Genomic DNA, 17,640 nt, shown 5'->3' on the forward strand with positions numbered 1-17,640 from the left:
TCCAGTAGGTCTTGTGCCCTGCTTGCATGCCCATGGATGTCTAGGAAGCTCCACGGGTGCTCAAATGGCTGGTCCAGGTCCAGTGCTTCCCATGGAGCTCATGAAGAAGCAAATTGTTTTTGACAGATGTGTGTGAGCTGAGTAGTTACAATTATTTTCACCTATAGTAAAACTTATATATGAATCTGTTTTATCTCCACTACTATGGACCCTCTGGGCTGGATGGCACTCAGTGATGGCACAGATTTAATTAAGTCTATGGAAAGATATTAGCCACTCTTCTTGGTGTATTTAAAGCCGCGTAACCCCTTATCCTCTCATAGATGTGTTTATAAAAGTGCTTTGTGCCACAATGGTTATCTACATAAGTGGGAAGAGGGAAGGAGCTATACGGATACGAAGCCCTTTTGTAGTGGTGAGGTTCCAGCAGCATCTTCGAGGTACCAGTATAGCAGGAAAATAATCACAAGTTGTTTTCAGAGCTCACATCATAAGCTCTTCTGCTGTGCTGCTCATCTGTGAGGGGATCAGACAACAAGCTCTGATCTTTGAACTGGGTCAATCTTCAGAAATGTTTCTCTGCTCCCAGACATCTGGGGCTGGACAACCCCATCATCCCCTCTCCCCTCCCTTTGCATTAGCTCTGCACTTTCCCAAGTTTAATCCTACCAGCTGGGATTTTTCCCATTCTGCCTTTAATCTTCTTTGAGCCCTGGCTTGTTTTCCTTTTCACTGTGCTGCTCGGCGTGTGCTGCCATCTGAGGTTTGTTTCCATATTCCTCATGTCATGAGGTGCTGCTGCTAAATGCAGCTACAGCCCATCCCTTCTCAGAGGAGTTCCCAACCAATCAGTGGGTCTGTGGCTTCTCCCAAGTTTGTGGTCCACCCAGGGAAAGAGCACTGTGCTGGTCCCAAACCCGCTCTGGGGAAGCAGCCCTGGTTTTTCAAGAGCAGTGTCTCCTCGGTGCACTGTGTCGTTTAGGCTCCCTACAAGCATGGGGAGAGACAGACGTCTCTGGGAGCTGGCTCACTGCACCCAAGTTAGATACTTGCCTGAGATGAGAGGCCTCTGGTGATGTCCACCTGTCCCCATTCATTCTACAGTTTAAATCATTAATTCAGACTAGACACCCATAACTGGTCCCAGGGCCTCCTAATGCCAGCAGTGCTGGGATGCCATCCTCATAATGACTTGTGGCAAGTCATGCATGTCATCCCCTGCCTTATGTTTCCACCATTTTTTGCTGTCAGTTCAATACAGCAGCATCCATCCCAAGGCCTGTCATCAAAATGGGCGTAGATTGCATATATGGCCCAGGCTGGCCATGCAGGCTGTGCTCAATGTGTTAACCTTGACCTCAAATGGTCTGTAAACCTCCCTGGCTCCTGAGCACAGGTGTATTCAGCTCAGATAAGGGTGGTTCATTCCTAAACAAGTATCCACCAGAGCCTGGTGGGACAGAGGGTTGATCTGATGGACCCAAGCCCTGTGAGCAGCTCTGCACCGTGGAGAGACTCACACGGTGCTAACGGGGAGACCCAGGGGTGCTCTCAGAGATACCCTGTACTTCTCCTGAACCCTCCTGGGTCTGAGCTTGAAAAGCCAGCAGTGTTTTATGCAGCTCAGATCCACAGGCTTCCGATTGTCTCACCCACAAGTATTTAGTGTTCAGATTATTTTCCTTCTTACATTTCAGGTTACATGTTTCCAGTCTGGATCTCAAGCACAGTATTTCTTTTTCACTTGTGTGTTTACTTCTTCCTCATTTCTGGTTTTAATTTATTCACACTGGTTTGTCATTACCATTTTATAATCTATACACAGGTAAGTCAATAGGATTTTCTGGGGACTGAACCTTGCTGCTCTGGAGAGCCAAGGGCACATCTGATTGCTATGGGAGACTTTTCTCTGATGATAGCATTGGAATTTGAGGCAGCCATTAATCCTGAGCCCTCTGCAACCATTACCTGTTGTAGATGCTTTGATCACAGTAGACTTGTCCCATCCGTCTTCCGTTTGCCGGGACCACCGTGTAAGATGGTCTCCAAGCAAGTACCAGCTAATCCCAGAGGGATCTAAAAGCAGGTGAGATGGTACATGTGGATGGGATAAGGGTGATCAGTGATCATAGTTACCATTTGGCCATCTCTACGCACACATGAATGGATGAACAGACTCTCCCCAGGGTACTCTCCACCAGAGTTCTGAGTATTGTATAATAGACAACACAGCCCTGAATGGAGGTGGGCTGTTTTCAGATGGCCCTCAGCTCACCGGCCCCAGATCTAACAGGACTACCACTAGTGATTTCCAGTGACCAGTGGACTAAGTCAGTCAGTTATTACATCTGTCACTAAGTGGGAAATAGTCCCACCATGACATGGGAGTGGGTGAGGATACATGGGAAGCATCCTAAGGGGATGCAATGTAGCAGAATCACTCCCTCACATAAAAATTTCAGAACAAGAAAGGTGAATGCAAGAATTATCACCATGTCAGGCTGAATGTGTCCAGTGTAGGGCTATCAATTGGGATTTGTAGTTGCAATAAAGAATTGCTTTTCTTGGCTTCTTAGATGAAATTTGCTAACAGGCAGGCAATAGTCAGATCAGATGATATTCTTTTCCAGGAGAGGGATGAGCAGTTGATAAATCCCATTCTCCAGAGGCATACACTGAGGCTGAGGATCTCCTGCGCAAGGCTGAGCTGGTTGAGGTAGCACCACTTGGGTCCTCCTAACCCACTAGACCTCCTGGGCTTGTAACAGCAACAAGAGCTGAGGGGATAACTTCAGGAAAAGGCAGGGGAAAAGACCAAGTTCTCCCATGAACTGTCTCTAACAAATCACTTGGTGTCTAAGATTAGCTCCTTCTGGCAGCTCCGTCAGATGCAGCTGCTGAGTAAATTTAGATCCTTAGTGAATGGGTTATTTTCTCTCCCAGAGTATCCAAATCAGGAGGGCAGTGCAAAGTCACTGGGCTTTGCCACGTGAGTCACCACCCACTTTGACACTGGGAGGTGGGTGACTCTGTCCTCCTGGACAGCCAGGGACCTGAGCTGAGCCACCTGCAGACAGAGCCCTTGATCTCGGCAGCTCAGGGTGGCCTCACCTGTGTGAGGACAGCTGTATGGAGGAGAAGAGTTGAGTTTTATCCTGGAAGGAAGCACATCACGTCATAGCTGGTTTGGTGGTAGAGAGTAAATTTGAAATAACAGAGACACTAAGAAACATCTCCCAAAGGTCCAGCAGCAGACCTGTGTTAAAAAGGGATGTGCCTGGCAGCTGAAGAGGTTTGGGGCATACGACTAGAGATACCACCAAGGCACAGTACCCGCCCTTCCAACATTTTTGGTCAGGCTCCCAGAAATAAAACCAACATGGCTTTTAACTCAAAAACTACACGGATGACAGTTTGATGGCAGTAGGCTCATGATATTTCACCAGTACAAAGGTGGAGTCAAAATAAAGGTGAATGTGAATTGAGCTGCAGCCAAACCTCCAATCTGGTGAAGCCACTAAGGTGGGGTTTTGTTAAACTCAACAGTGTCTTGTGTCACTGTTAGGGGTTGGAAGTAAGGACCTGCAAGAACAGATCCTTGTGCCTCTCAGCTCTGATGGCAGGGCATTGCTCAGGCTGTCCTCTGCATTACAGCAGCATAACAGTGATGAGCGACAGGCACCATAGATGTCCAACATTTATTTACTACACAAATTAATTACATCTATCAGGGACTTCACAAATTACTTTGGCAGAGCTGAAAGCTGGCTAGGAACCAATCCTGTTTCATCCACAGGGAAGCCAGAATACACCAGCACCAAGTGTCTCAACCCACATTGCAAAGTGGTCTGGATTCTGCCCACACCAAATATTGACATAACTCGGACATAAGGCCACTGCAAGTTACTCTAAAGTGCAAGAGAGCCAGAGCTATTTTTTCAGTTATTAACCCACCTTTTCCCCAAGGCACCATGTTTCACATGTGTACATTTATTCAATGCACTCCCTACGCAGTGTCCCAAAGTCTACTTCTCCAAGGAGGCTATCATGGGCTTTTCCTCCACCACCCAGCCCCCAGTCACTGCCCTTCATTCAGGGTCTTTCTCCTTTGGTTGTATATATGTGTGTGTGCTCATTCAGCCATGCAGTCATGGGCTTAGGCTGTGTGCACCAAAGTCAGCTGAGTAAAGGGATGGCTGGCTGGAGATGTCGGCTACAGCATCTTCTGTTCCTCAGCCACGGGAAGGAATGTGACCTGAAATCTCTGACTATGGTGTGCAAAACACATGAGCGGGATTTGGTTTGAGTGCCAGGACACATATCACAACAGGGTGGTCATGGTGGCCACACTGGTCTCAGACCCAGCAGTGGAGGGCCCTTTGGGTCTGAGTTGGGCCCTGGGGACCAAGCAGTTGTGAACCACTCATTGTGTTTCTCCAGCATGCCTGCTCTCCAGACCTGTACACAACGAGCAATGGCTGTGAAGCAAGTAAGCTCTCGCACTCTCATTAACTACGCCAGATGTTGGCATAAATAATTTTTTTTCATGACATTGAGCACTGAAGGGACCTGTTTTGCAGAGAGTTTAATATCATAACAGCTATCACTCCGCATCATTGTCGGTGGGAAGATAATTACTCTTCAGTGTGCCATCCGTGGTCCTCCTTCTCTTTGCTATAAAGACAGTCCTATTTATTTATTAGCCTCTTGTTATGTATAGACTGTGCTGAGACATCTCACAGTCCTTACTGCACAACCATAGATGCCAAACACTTGAGCGTGGATGCTGACCATTTCTTGTAGTGAAAGAAACACAGGCTGGAAGTGACCTGGAGATGGTGTGCTCTGATCAGGCTCAGCACCAGCTAATCTCTTTCTCATAGCTGTGCCTCTGGCCCACCCTAAAACCTCCAGCCATGGGACTTGGAGTCTCCTCTGGCAGACATGGCTACAGGTCCTGCAGGAGAGATGAGTGCTGGTGGACCAAATGTTACGGGAAGGAGCAGGTAAAATCTCTAGGCCTGCACAATGGCAAAGGGTCAGAAAAATTACCGGGATGTCTCTTTCTGGCACTGAAGAAATGTTCTGGGAGACTACCTCAGCAGTCTGACATGCATGGGAAGTCTGCAAAATGCCCACTGTGTCTTACAGAAAGATCTTTTCTGCAGCAAGAGTGACCTGTGCTTTTCAGGTGACTTCTACATGGGTGAGCTACACCAGTCCGATTGTCAGGAGTGCTTGGATTGCCCTGGCCAGTGGCTGGCCTGGCAGCAGTGGCTGGAAGGGAAATGAGGCTTTGGGACAAGCCTGACGATGCCTCCCTCTACTCCACCTTTGCTTTGTCACACTTCTCCTCCTCGATGGCCAGGATGCGCTCATGCTCTTTGATCAGCTGCACTCCGCAGTACGTGATGAACCAGATGGAGAAGGTGCTGACAGGGAAACCTAGAAGATGGAGGGAGACGTGGTCATCTTGGTGTGGCTGCTTGCCTAATGAGGCCAACACTGCTGCCTCTCAGGTGGGTTTTTGGGAGGTCCCACGAGTACATGATAGCCAATGACATTTTCCGTTGTGGATCCAGCCCTACAGCTTCACTGAGAGAAGAGAGATATCCCCAGGATCTGATTATAGATGGTGCTGTGCCTGAGCTCACCAGGGCATCATGGACTGCAGCTAGTGTGGGAACATGCTGGAGTGGCTTTGAGCACTCTTTTACCCCCAAAACTCCTTTTGCTCCCCAAGTTCAGACTTGATGGTTGACTTTCTGCCCATTCAACCGGCCCATATCCATTGTTGTTCAGCACTGTGACCTTCTGGAAGCTTTGTGCCCTCCTGATGCTAGGGATCAACCCCAGCCTTGTCCCATACCTAGTGAGGACACAGTGTGCACCCAGAGAAACACATGTTTTTGTCACCTAGGTAAGTGACTGAGAGTTGGGAGCTCTCCTTTCACTTAGGAAGGGTCTGATGACGTTTGTAATCATGAGTCTGGTATCCACAGCAGAGAGGAGACACAGGCTTTGTACCTGCTAAAACAGGACCTCCAAAATGAGCAATGCAACCCACAAAAGCCAGCTAGCTCAGCAGGCAGGCACTTCTGGCACACTGAGCCCAGAGCGTCACATTATCTGTTTCAATGCCAGCCCCATCCCAGAGAGGGCTGCATGACGCGGGTTCCTGGTGGCTATTTATACCCTGGGCTGCTCAAGAAGACTTCAAAACAGATAAGACTGTGGCACAAGGATTTGTACCTGTCACCTTCAGGTTGATGCAGGAGTAACTGCTAAAGCAAAAGGAGACGAGGTAGGACAAATAAATCCATTTCTCCATCGAGGGGACCGTTTCACAGCCAGGGACTCAGCGCACCTTGGTGGGGTGAATGTGACCCTTTTTGTTGCTGTAACAAATCTAAATCACAGTGTCAGGCTGTGCTAGGAGCTGTACATGCACACCTGGGAGGCAGCTCACGCCCCAGAGAGCTCACACAAGGAGGGTGGGAGACAAGAAACCACTGCCTGCACCTTTTGAACAAAAATTAAGCATGTTGGGAGCAGCCACATAACAAGCCAGGCCACTTTGGACGCAAGAGGACTCAGAAGTCCCAGTCCTCAGTTCCCCTACCAGTGTTCCCCCAACAAGACAAGGGTCCCTCGATGGGGAGGGGTGGTGGCCTCTTACCCATCAGGAGGAGTCTCTTGGTCACCAGCAGTGCAAACTCTAGGCTGTTGAGGGCTAGGATGTTGTAGAGGACAATGGCCCAGAAATTCGCTGCCCCAAAAACTGCCCTAATCCTCCGAGACATGGCCGCTGACATTTTGGCCTGTGGAGAGAAAAGGAGCAGAGTGTGAGGTAAAATGGGACTGTAAAGAAAGGGGATGCACTAGTCCAACTCCAGCTGGGATCCCAGAGGGGTGGGCAAAAATTAGAGCAGCCTTTAGTATTCTGGGTTGAAGAAACATAAGGACAAGGTAAAATGTCTGCTCTGCTGCTGGACTTAGATGGATTTGAGACTCTGGTGTTTCAAGGTCCCATGGGCAGGGGCAAGATGTTATACAGGGTTTCATGCTTATTGTAATGGCTGAGTACTGCTTTCTTCATCTGTTGCCTTGGGTAAGCCATTCCTCAAAGCAGACGAACACCGCTGTATATCAGAATTATTATTAGCCCTATGTGCAAATCACTCCCAGCTCCTGGTGGAAATTGTTTCTTAGGAATTTAAAAAAAAAAAAAAAAAAAAGCTGGTCACAGCAGCAGAGTGAAATTGTCACTGGCACATAATCCTCAGGAGCAGCTGCTGCAAGTGGAGCGGGGAAGTGGTTTATAGCAATCTTCAAAGAGCATGATGAATCCCCAGGCCACTTAGTGCTGAAAATTGTGGTGCTTCAGGGAAGGCAATTTCACTGCCTGTGAGTGCTATAATCTGATTAGAAGTTCAACGAGGAGAGCAAACGGGAAGATTGCTCTCCAAAGTTTTTATTCAAAAGGGGTCTTTACTGAACTGGTTTAGGACCTCCCGACTTTAGGTTGTGCAAAACAAATAAGCAACAGAATTGTTTCCAGGATGAGTTTCCAAAATTTTTCTTCCAACCCCGAGGCACCTTGGTCCCAAAGAGAGATAGCACTAAGATTTGGAGTGGTTGGAAAATAATTCATTCTAGTATCTAAATATTTGCATTTATCAGAAATCAGATCAAAAACACTCAAGAGTGCCAAGAAGTTTTGCAGAACAAGAAGAACAAATTATTTCCATATGGAAATGTATAAACATTTCCCCACGGACAGACCTCAGATTTTGTGTCCAACTGTGGTACTTCTATGTCTCACTGGGGCTGCATTCCTGGTTCTCTTGGACCTCTGTTTTTCCGCTGAAAAGAACCTAAATTTCCCATGAAGCATGATAGGGGAAGGTGGGAATTTGCTCTGGGTGGGTGACATAATGCATAAAATGAAGGGACATGGAGCATCAGGACTGTGCTGCCCTTGCACAGCTAACTAGCTGATCACAAGGATACTGAAGGCCACAGGAGAGAGCTTCAGGTCTCCATGCAGGAGGCCTGGACGTGGAGATGCATAGCATCATCAGGGATGTTGCTTTTCAGCCTCAGCTGAAAATGGATCTGACTTGCATAAACAAGTTTGAGCTCCCTACAGTCATGGGCATTTTCCAGCACCAGAGTTTGCTCCCCGATCCACTGACCTTCCCCCATCCACCTGCAGCCCAGCTCCTCACCTCCAGTTTGGCAAAGGGCTCCTGCTGGAAGAACTTCTGCACCCAGAGCTCAAAGTTGAGGCCAAAGCAGTTGAAGAGAGACCAGATGTAAACAATCTCACAGGGCCCCAGCCACAGTGTGGTGACAGCAAAGGTGGCGATGGTGGCCACGAGCTCCTTCATAATGTTGTCATGGTTCTCTCCAATATGATCGTACACATACCTAACAGCCAGGGAAAGTGGTCAGTACTCCCCGTAGTCAGGGACACCCCTCTGAAGTCCCTTACTCCATGCCCACCCACCACAAGCTCCTCACAGGCAGGTCAATCTAGAGCACCCCACTGAGAAAGGAAGGATGTTTTGGATTACATGTTCTAGCAATAAACCGATCTTTGCTGCAGTCCAGCTGCTCATGGCTTGTGTCCTTCACAAACCCATAGCTCCTTAAGGATGAAATATCACCCTTTCCCAAGACCCTGAACCTGACTAGAGATGGTTGATCAGACACTTACTTGCATAGCCAGTCATTAATCCCTCTGTCAAAATGCCTACAAGGGAGATGATAAAAAGCATGTTAAAACACTCAGTGTAATGACACCCTTCCACACAGCAGACAGCCAGAGAAGGCACCAAGTCCCCTGGTGAGGTACATCTTGAACCTTGTTCTCAGCAGTTCTCCATGCTCCCTCCTTGAATGGGTCCCATCATTGATGTGGTTGTAACCTCTCTCCTTATCTATTGCTTCCTGCCCAAGAATATTTCCCTGGGCTACAGCCAGGTCTAGACTATAGGCTCAGTATAGACTGTTCAATGCAGGCAGTCTCCAACTCATAGGCCAGCTGCTCAGAAGCACAGCCCAGATGTCCTCCCCCCATGCATGTTTCATTCAGGTCTCTCTTTGTTGATGCGTGTGGGGTACTCACGTTTCTGCAAAGACATAGAGCATTGTGATGCATTTTGGAGGCTGGGGTGGGTCCAAGTGGTCCAGTCTGGCAATGGTGTTGATAACCCCAAACATAACAGCAGCTTTCACCCAGTCGTACACCAAATTGGAGTAGGCCAAGCCAGCTGGAGCAAAAATGAGAGTCAAATGGGTGAAGAGAAACATATTGCCTTCAGGACTTTGGGGGCTATCCTGTCCCATGAGAGCATGTAGTCTATTGCAACAAACATCGAGAGGACAGTCTAATGCTGTCTTGGACCAGCAAAGCTTGTAAAACTAAGTAGCTTTCTAGGAAGCTTGAACCAAAGGACAATATCTTCTTGGGGTATTTGGGAGTAAACTCTTTATTGGTCTTGGTAATCCAAGAAAGTCATACGGATCTCATTTCTTCCAGCGCAAAATCACTCCTTCCCTCTAAGGCTTGTTAACCTATGATGAACTCATCACAGTTCTCAACTCTGACCTCTGAGGTTTTACTGACACCTCCATCAAAATGCCCCCCACCTCAGCTCTTTGTGGCTATAGATGTAATGTTGATGCTACAGCAGAGCCAGGGCCAGAACCTCTGTCTTGGAGAGGTGTCTGACACCTGAAGACAAACCCTGCAGGAACAAACACTGAAGATTTCAAATTCCTATGCAAGCAGAAGCTAAAATGCCCCCATCTTGGTGGGATTCAGCTCACAGATTAAGGGCCATCCAGTGCCTCATGTGAGCCGTGCATGAGGTCACACTATGGACCAAGCAGATCTGGTCAACAAGTCAGCAGAGCTTGCAGAGAAGCTGAGCTCCCTCTGGAGTATCACACATGCTTGGTCAGCCCACCCAGGACACTCTAAATCAATGCTAGTGCCATTCTAGCTCCATTAGGATCTTCTCCTGGCCTCCAGCTGCCACTCTGGAGAGACATGGGGCTCCTCTATCCCCTGTTTACCTTCTGCCCATGTGGATGTCAGATACCCTACGGCACCTCAGATGCTGCCATCAGACATGTATTTGGCCAGCTGAAACCCTCTGTCCAGCGGTCAGATGAATGCCAGTGCTGCTACCATTACTCATCCTGGGAGTTTGGCTTCTGGAGGTCCCTAGTCCAGCCCTTCTCAGACAATAGCCAACTTTAAATGGAGCCTATGCCCTGGGGCCATTTCAGTGGCCCACAAACACTCATGGTGGGTGGCCACCTTCGAAGGCATCTGGGATACCAGATGTGTCCCTTGCAACAGCATGGGGCTGATATTTTGGAGGTGCTGAGCTGCCTTCCAGTCCAGACAAAGGCAATGGGGATGGCTTGGTGCTCAACCTCTTAAACCCTGAGCTAAACAATTTACAGTGGGACCCTGTGAGAATGTCAGACCAACACCATCTGCATTCCAGGGCTGCCTGGCCCCAGATCTGTGCATTGTCAATGGGAAGAAGAGGGGCTTTACTCAAACCTGTCCAACATAGGCATTGTCAAAGTCTCTCAACAGGGGTGGATGGAGATCTGACTCACTCACCACGGTGAAGGTGTGAATGTGTCCAAGCACAGCCACTCACCCAAGGACCAGTCTGAGAGGCGGTTGATGAACTTCAGGTCGGAAGGGAGGGTGAGGATGTAGAAGAAGTGGAAAAAGATGTCCACAGCAATGATGGCCCCAACATGAAGGAGGGCATGGACCCGGATATTCCTCATCTCATCGTCTTTGCGTTTTAGCTCTCGGGTGCTCACCTGCCAGGATGGCAAACCAGGAAAGGGCTGTGCTGAGAGACATGATGGGCAGCATGTTCCTCCATCCAGAGAAATGGGCAAGGTTCAAATGGGGACTCAGTGCTCTTCTTTAGAAGTCACACCGTGGACTACCTGGTCCAAATCTCCATCGATTAAGGAAGACCCAAGGGACTAGCTCAGGTGAACACGTCCACAAGGAGCAGGACATATCCCACTCACAGCATCCCTCCAGCACCCCCGCTCAGTGCTGAGCAGGGCAGCAATGTACCTCCTGGATCACCCTCCTGGCAAAGGCTGTTCCCATCACTGGGGTGTCCGGCAGAGCAGGCACATGGTATGACACAGCAGTGACAGGTCTGGCTGTACCTCAGGGACCCTATGTGGGATGAAATCCATACTAACCAGGGAGCTGGCTTTGATGCTCTTTCTGTGGGGACATGTTCAGAAAGTCAGCTTTGCTTAAGGGTGGCCCCTTGCACAGGTCATTAAGTGAGAACAAATGCCATCACATCTACAGGATGCCACAGCCTGTAGGGAAGGACATCTGCATGCCCAGGAGAGGTTGGGAGCAGGGCTGGAATCCCACCTGACAGCTCTGCCAGGGCCAGATGCATACTTTTGGCCAGGGTAATTTGGGAAGAGGAGGCAGATGACTGGTGGTCTCTGGAGCTTCTGTTGCAGACACATTCTGTAAATGAGAGGGAGAGCTGCCTGAGGGGCCATCCTGAATCGGTTGGGATCTGATCGATGGGGATTTTGTCTCTGCTGTGTCTTTACAAACAGGGGCTGGGCTTTGCCTCCAGGAGCTGTCATGTCTCTGGCCGTTGTAATATAAAAATAATCAGAGCAAGCTTTCAGGATTACACTGGGCAGACTGATGCTTCCCCGCATCACCGTAAAAATTGCTGCAAAATCCCCTTATTTTTATTACTTCCCCTTTATTCCCTGCGAGAGGTGGGAGCTCTCCCAACGTAATCTGCAGGCTGCTGTAAAATCCAGATGATTTCCGAGAATTAAAGCCTTTACCAGATTTTTTTCGTGTCTGTTATATGCCAAGTGCTTTAAGGATACAAAGAGACTACTGACCCTGAGCTGGAGGAGAAGCTGAGGGAAAAGAAGCTCTGGCATGGAGACATGTGGGAGGACACAGAGCCCCCCCCCCTTCATAGAATCATAAAGTCATTTAGGTTGGAAAAGACCTTTAAGATCATTGAGTTCAACCATTAACCCAACACTGCCAAGTCTATCACTAAACCATATTCCGAAGAGGCACATCTACATGGGTTTTTTTAAATACCTCCAGAGATGGTGCCTCAACCACTTCTCTGGTCTGCCTGTTCCAATACTTAACAATCCTTTTGGTGAAGAAATTTTTCTTAATATCCAATCTAAACCTCCCCTGGTTCAACTTGAGGACTTTTCCTCCCGGCCTCATGTCTGCATGTGGTGGCAGCACTCTGTCACCATCCCCTTGGGTTCAGGGCTGTGTCCCCCACGCTTCAGCCCTACAGAAGTGAATTTGTTCCCTTTGTCTTAGTGAGAAAGATGCTTTTCAGCTCAAATGGGGCTGGCCAAGCCCCGGACAGATGAGTTCCCATCACACATGGGGGTGCAAGGGCTTCACCAGGATGTAACAGCAGTAGGAGCCAAAGAGACAGATCTGTTCCCTAACTGAGCCATACGCCCCACCCTGGGGAAGGGAATAATTTGCCTGTCCTCCCCATAATTGCTGTTGGGCAATTAGGAATTCACCACTCCAACTAGTTGCAGCTCCAGCAGTGCAGGGGGACATCTAGCCAGGAGATGGCAGTGGTGGCCAGGCCAAGACAGGACCCCGGGCTGGGGCATTAGGAAAGGGGTAGGGGACTTATTCTTGTGTCTTTGGGGTGAGCATTTTAAGCAGCGGAGGGGACAATTGCTCATTAAGGGCTCTGGACATCCTGGTTTGGGGCTGTGCAAAGGAGCAGGAAATAAAATCCCATCCAGATCAAGCCTTGTAGTAGTGGTGGGAGCTCAGGTCTTCGAGACGTGAGGAGTTTAATGCCCTGATTTACAGATACCTGGCTGCAGTGTTAGGAGAAACCAGGGCTGAACATTTCATAGGACAGACTGATGGGAACTGGGGAAGGAAGAGGAACATGGGGTGAGGAGGGCGCCCCAGGGTACTGTACCACTTCTGGAGGGGCTTGGACAGGGGGGCTGCTGGAGCCAGGCTGGCCTGGACTTCAGCCTGACAGATAAGACACGACTGGAAAGATGAAGCTTTAGGATGAAACTTTCCTTCCAGCAGCCTAGGGGGAAGAGCCCACCAGTGGCCTGGCCATCCCTGGTGCTTATCTGCTGAGAATGGTCTGCTGGTAGACTCAGGGTACCACAAGCATCCCGTATGGGGGACACCAGAGCTGGCCTTACGATCTTCAGGGTCAAATGCTCTAAAAGTCCTTTTAAATGGATCCAGCAAGATCCAATATGCAGCACGAGGTTGTTGACTCCCCAGGTGAACAAACCAGTGAGGAGCAGGACTTGAATCAGGGCTAATCCTGCTCACTGGTGGGAAAAAGACCAGTGCAGACCCTTCCTTAGACAACCAGTACCAGTCCAATGTTGGAGAGAAGGTGCTGGGCTGCATAGGTCTTTGGTCTCCTCCTCATCAGGGAGACTCTGGCTGCTCTCCCCTGCCCTGGGCTGCTTTTTCTTATGAATTCACAAATGTTTTTCCAAAATGCTGTTGCACCCAGATATCAACTGGGGTCTAAAAAAGCTGTTTTTCAAAAGTAAGCAGAGGGGTTGTGGCAATCCTTCCCAGCCCCATTGCTGACCGAGCAAGAGGTCCTTCCCTTAGCGTACCAGCTTGCTTTGATGACCAAGGTCGATCATTGGTGTAAAATGAGGTTGAGATGGAAAGTTTGAGGAAGGAGAGAGCACTGCTGTTTTGCTTGATCTCTGGCTGTGAAATAGTCACAGAGGTTGAGGCTGGTCCCAGCACAGGCTTCTGCTGATGTATTCCAGTGCTGCTTGGATTCTGCTTGTCAAAAAACTCCCTTGGTTGTGTGTGATACAAGCAAAGACTTGGGGCACCAGGGTATTTCATGGAGAACAGAGGAAGCCCCTGGCTGCTGAAACATAGCCTTCCACCCAACCTTACTTATTTCTAGAGAAATAACTTAATCTTAAGATACAGAGACCAGCCCCAGAAATTCATGCTCCTTAGGTGAACGAGCTAGATGGAAATGTGAGACTTCCCATGCTGTCACAGCCACCACAAATGGGCACCACATGTCTGGCTCTCACTGTGGCCTCCCAGCACACACAGTGGGGCAGCATGGAGCTGCTGGGGTGACAGCACATGGAAACGGAGGCACTGAGCAGCACAGGTGCCCAGTGAGCAAGGACGTGAGCTGAATCCTCCCTGCTTCATCCCAGCACGATGCTTTCACCACAACAATGTCTTCCCTTCTGAACTGATCAGTGGAAATGGCCAAAAGTGGGGTTTTGTAGGCATTAAACCCAAATAAATAAATGCAGGGAGCAGTCCTCCTCCCACCCAGCTTCAGGAGCACTCACCTGGGTGTGGAACTGGTCAAACGTCATGACAGGCCCAAAGAAGAAGAATGGAAGGTAGAAGTTGTACTTGAGGAGGTCCAAGATGGAGTAGATGCCCTCTTTCCTCTTGGAGCTCTCAAGGGCAAAGCTCATGCAGCGCATGATGGTGAAGCCACTTCCTCCACAGAAGAGGACATCTTGAAGATCAAAAGCTCCTGTTACAAACCCTCTCTGGATGAGAAACGAAGAGTTACCACCAGGAACGTGGCATCACTTCTATGCTCCCTCGCTTTGTGGAGGACATCACTCTGGGGACAGCTGGCAAGGCCTCTAAATATGCTCTGACACCAATTGTCCCTGGAGTTAATGAGCCTTGCTGTTGGAAAAAGAAAACTGGGGCTTGATTTCCCAGCTGGCTTCTGCATCTGGAGGAGCCGGGAAGTGATAGTTGCTCTTGGCCACGTCTTTACCAAGCAGCTGTGGGCCATGCAGACTTTGGTTTGGGGTAGGAATGTCACCCTGTCACAGGGACATAATTCTCCCCAGGGAGTGAAGAAAAGCCAGCACAAGCCTGATAGAGATGGAGGGAACACATTCCAGGAGGTAAGCAGCAGGCAGAGAGAGAGCATTGTCCTTCAGAGGGACTGAATAGCTCATAAGGTCCTTCCTGGCATTTTCTCTACCCACTAGTGTCAGAAAGTCTTAACTGGTCAGAGACCTAAGATAAAGGCACGGGCATTGCTGAACCTATGCCAGCACTGTGTTACAGATCAGGAAACTGAGGCACAGGGCAGGAACACACCTTGCCTGGCTGACAAACTGTTGTCTGAGCAACAAGGAGCACTCAGGTGTCCTGAGCTCTGGCCCAGCATGAAGCCACCAAAATACAACATAGCCCCCACGGGATTGTTCCCAAACTGAGTGACACAACAGCCAACTCCCTCTCAAACCCTGGGGGAGCTCTGACATAGCCAGGAGAAGTGCCCAGGGTTTGGAGGTGCCTCAGGAGCCCTCCTTGGAGGGCAAACCCAGGAGACAGGTGCAAGTGGGCTGGAATGAGGCAGACGTGGCCCGAGACAGCACCTACTTGCCATGAGATGAATGGTTCAACCTTGAAGGAGGCAAGACAGCAGAGTCCGGCCACATAGCAGAGCCACTTCTGCTTGGCCAGTGCAACGGAGTAGAGGACAAGGCAGTGGGAGAGAATGATCATCAGGTAGATGAGTCCCATGCTGCCCAGCACAGCCGAGATCCCGTACAGCATGTACACCACAGCACGATGCTGCAAGAAGACAACAGCCCCGACTCGTCGTCAGCTTGGTAAAAGCCACAACCCTGCTCCCTCTATCCTAGAACACCCCCCCCCATCCTAGAACATCCCTCAAGCCCCCTCCACAGATCCCAGGTCACCCTGGTGCTTTCAAATCTGTCCCACCACATCCCTGTCTCACCTGTGGCACTGTCATGGAGCAGATCTTGCCGAATATGACATGTCCTGAGAGAGCGAAGATGATGACGTTCCTGAACGAGGTGAACCACATCACCCACTCAAAATCAGCCATGTCCTGTGGGAGCAGAACCAGGTGTCTTCCTGTCCCCAGCCCCTGCACCCCTGCCCCATCACCCATCTGGAGGGGAAACCTTTCAAAGCCTTTCAAACAACTTCAAAGACTTTTTACTCCCATTTTCTACCCAAGGGCTCCCAAGCACTTTAGCATGGTCATAAAACCCCAGCAAAAATGGGCAATGATTGCTCGTCTCGGCGCACACAAAGCAGAGCATCCATGGTGCTGCAGGGTTGATATTTTTCTGACTAGATCCTTAGGGAGAAAAATAAGAGTCACGTGGACTTTGAAAAAGTGTGTCAGCAGCAGAAAGAACAGCTTCTCCAGCGGTCAGCACCAGCCGTGTCACAGTAGCCACAACAGATTGAGTCCTTCCTTCACTTACCATCTTCCTGCCAAAGTAGTGCCAGCCTGGCTTTATGCCATCCCGAAAGGCCTTTCTGTTCATGCTGTCTGCAAAAGAACCGGAGTTACAGGGAGAGAAATAACTCTGGGAAACGGGGCCCAGGTTTTGGCAAGGCAGGGAGCCTTTCTCACCACGATGATGAAGCCATCAGGGCTCAAACACCCCATCCCAAAAGTCTCTAATTCCCATGGTCAGCCATAGGCATCAGGAAGCTCAATTGTTTCTGCAAGAATTTCCAGCAAAGCCTTTTTGCAGTGCACACCTCAGGGACCCCCAGCTTATCCCATGAAATTTTCAGGTTGTCTGGGCTTCCAGACAAAAAAATTGAGAACCTGTGTAGGCAGGGTGGTTGTCTGTTGAGGGCACCGGCTGGAGAGTTGTGATGTGCCACAGCCTCTTGCTCTGAGCCATGGAAATAGGGTCAAGGGGGCAACCAAGCAAAAAAGTCAAAAATTTTTTTGAGCCTTTGCAAAGGATTCCCAAGCTCTTCTTTAAAAAAAATAATAAAAAAATAAAGCCAGAGATCTGCTGCTGGTATTGACAGCTCTAAAAGCAGACACCTTACATCCATCCTCCCTCCCAGGCCCCCCTCCGGGGGGATGCGGTGGGGAGCGTTACCTCTAGACGCTTCAAAGATCCCGCTGCCACTGTACACCACAGCGCATGTCACGGCAAGAGCGTAAAATCCCAGTTCGTAGCTGGGGAGCATCGTTTTAACCCCCATGGCAGTAGGTTACCACCCCAGGCAGTGTGGGGTGTCCAGACCTGGGAAAGGGAAGGAGGAGAGGAAAGAAAACCAGGGAGGAGAGCTCACCTTCCCTCGTACCCCTCAAACATCCTAAATTGTTGCTGGTGCTTGGCACCTCTGCTTTGTGGACTTCCTCGAAGGCTGGCAGAGAAGAAGGAGACAGTGACACCTGGGGCTGAACCCGGGGACACAACTCACATGCGGGGAAGGAGGCTGCTGCTGAGCCTTGCCGCAAAATCCATCCAGGATCCATCCAGGATCTGGGAGCAGTTCGGCCGGGTGGTGCTGATAAAGGGCTCTTCCCAGCAAGGTGTGTCCATCCCAACATTCAGAGATGCTCTGGGATGCCAGCTGCCCAGGATGGGGTTCCTCCAGCGTGTTTCTGATATTACCCCCCATCGCCCACCCCCAAATTACTAATTGGATCCTTGGAGGGGATCCAGGATAGAGCACAAAGATGCCCGTGCCTGAGGGGATGGGATGGGATGGGATGGGATGGGATGGGACTGTCTCTTATA

At 49.7% G+C, this 17,640-nt stretch overlaps 1 protein-coding gene across 2 annotated transcripts; it reads right to left on the reverse strand.

Moving 5' to 3' along the window:
• Positions 1 to 3,684: 3,684 nt before the first annotated feature.
• HHATL (hedgehog acyltransferase like) lies at positions 3,685 to 17,604 on the reverse strand. 2 transcript variants are annotated; one of them, XM_026843067.1, is made up of 12 exons: positions 17,321 to 17,604; positions 16,993 to 17,139; positions 16,354 to 16,421; positions 15,855 to 15,968; positions 15,491 to 15,685; positions 14,425 to 14,634; positions 10,689 to 10,860; positions 9,134 to 9,278; positions 8,723 to 8,758; positions 8,232 to 8,433; positions 6,680 to 6,821; positions 3,685 to 5,445 (listed from the first exon to the last, which is right to left on the reverse strand). In XM_026843067.1, exons 2-12 carry the CDS (start codon positions 17,096 to 17,098, stop codon positions 5,324 to 5,326), a joined length of 1,512 nt encoding a protein of 503 aa, XP_026698868.1. In that variant the 5' UTR covers positions 17,099 to 17,139; positions 17,321 to 17,604; the 3' UTR covers positions 3,685 to 5,323. The 2 variants fall into 2 exon arrangements, with proteins under 2 accessions (XP_026698868.1, XP_026698867.1); XM_026843066.1 differs by having other exon boundaries at positions 17,238 to 17,604.
• Positions 17,605 to 17,640: the final 36 nt, after the last annotated feature.

The sequence above is a fragment of the Athene cunicularia genome (assembly GCF_003259725.1).
Source record: "Athene cunicularia isolate RWA chromosome 2 unlocalized genomic scaffold, athCun1 chr2_part1, whole genome shotgun sequence".
In the NCBI taxonomy this organism is placed as follows: domain Eukaryota; kingdom Metazoa; phylum Chordata; class Aves; order Strigiformes; family Strigidae; genus Athene; species Athene cunicularia.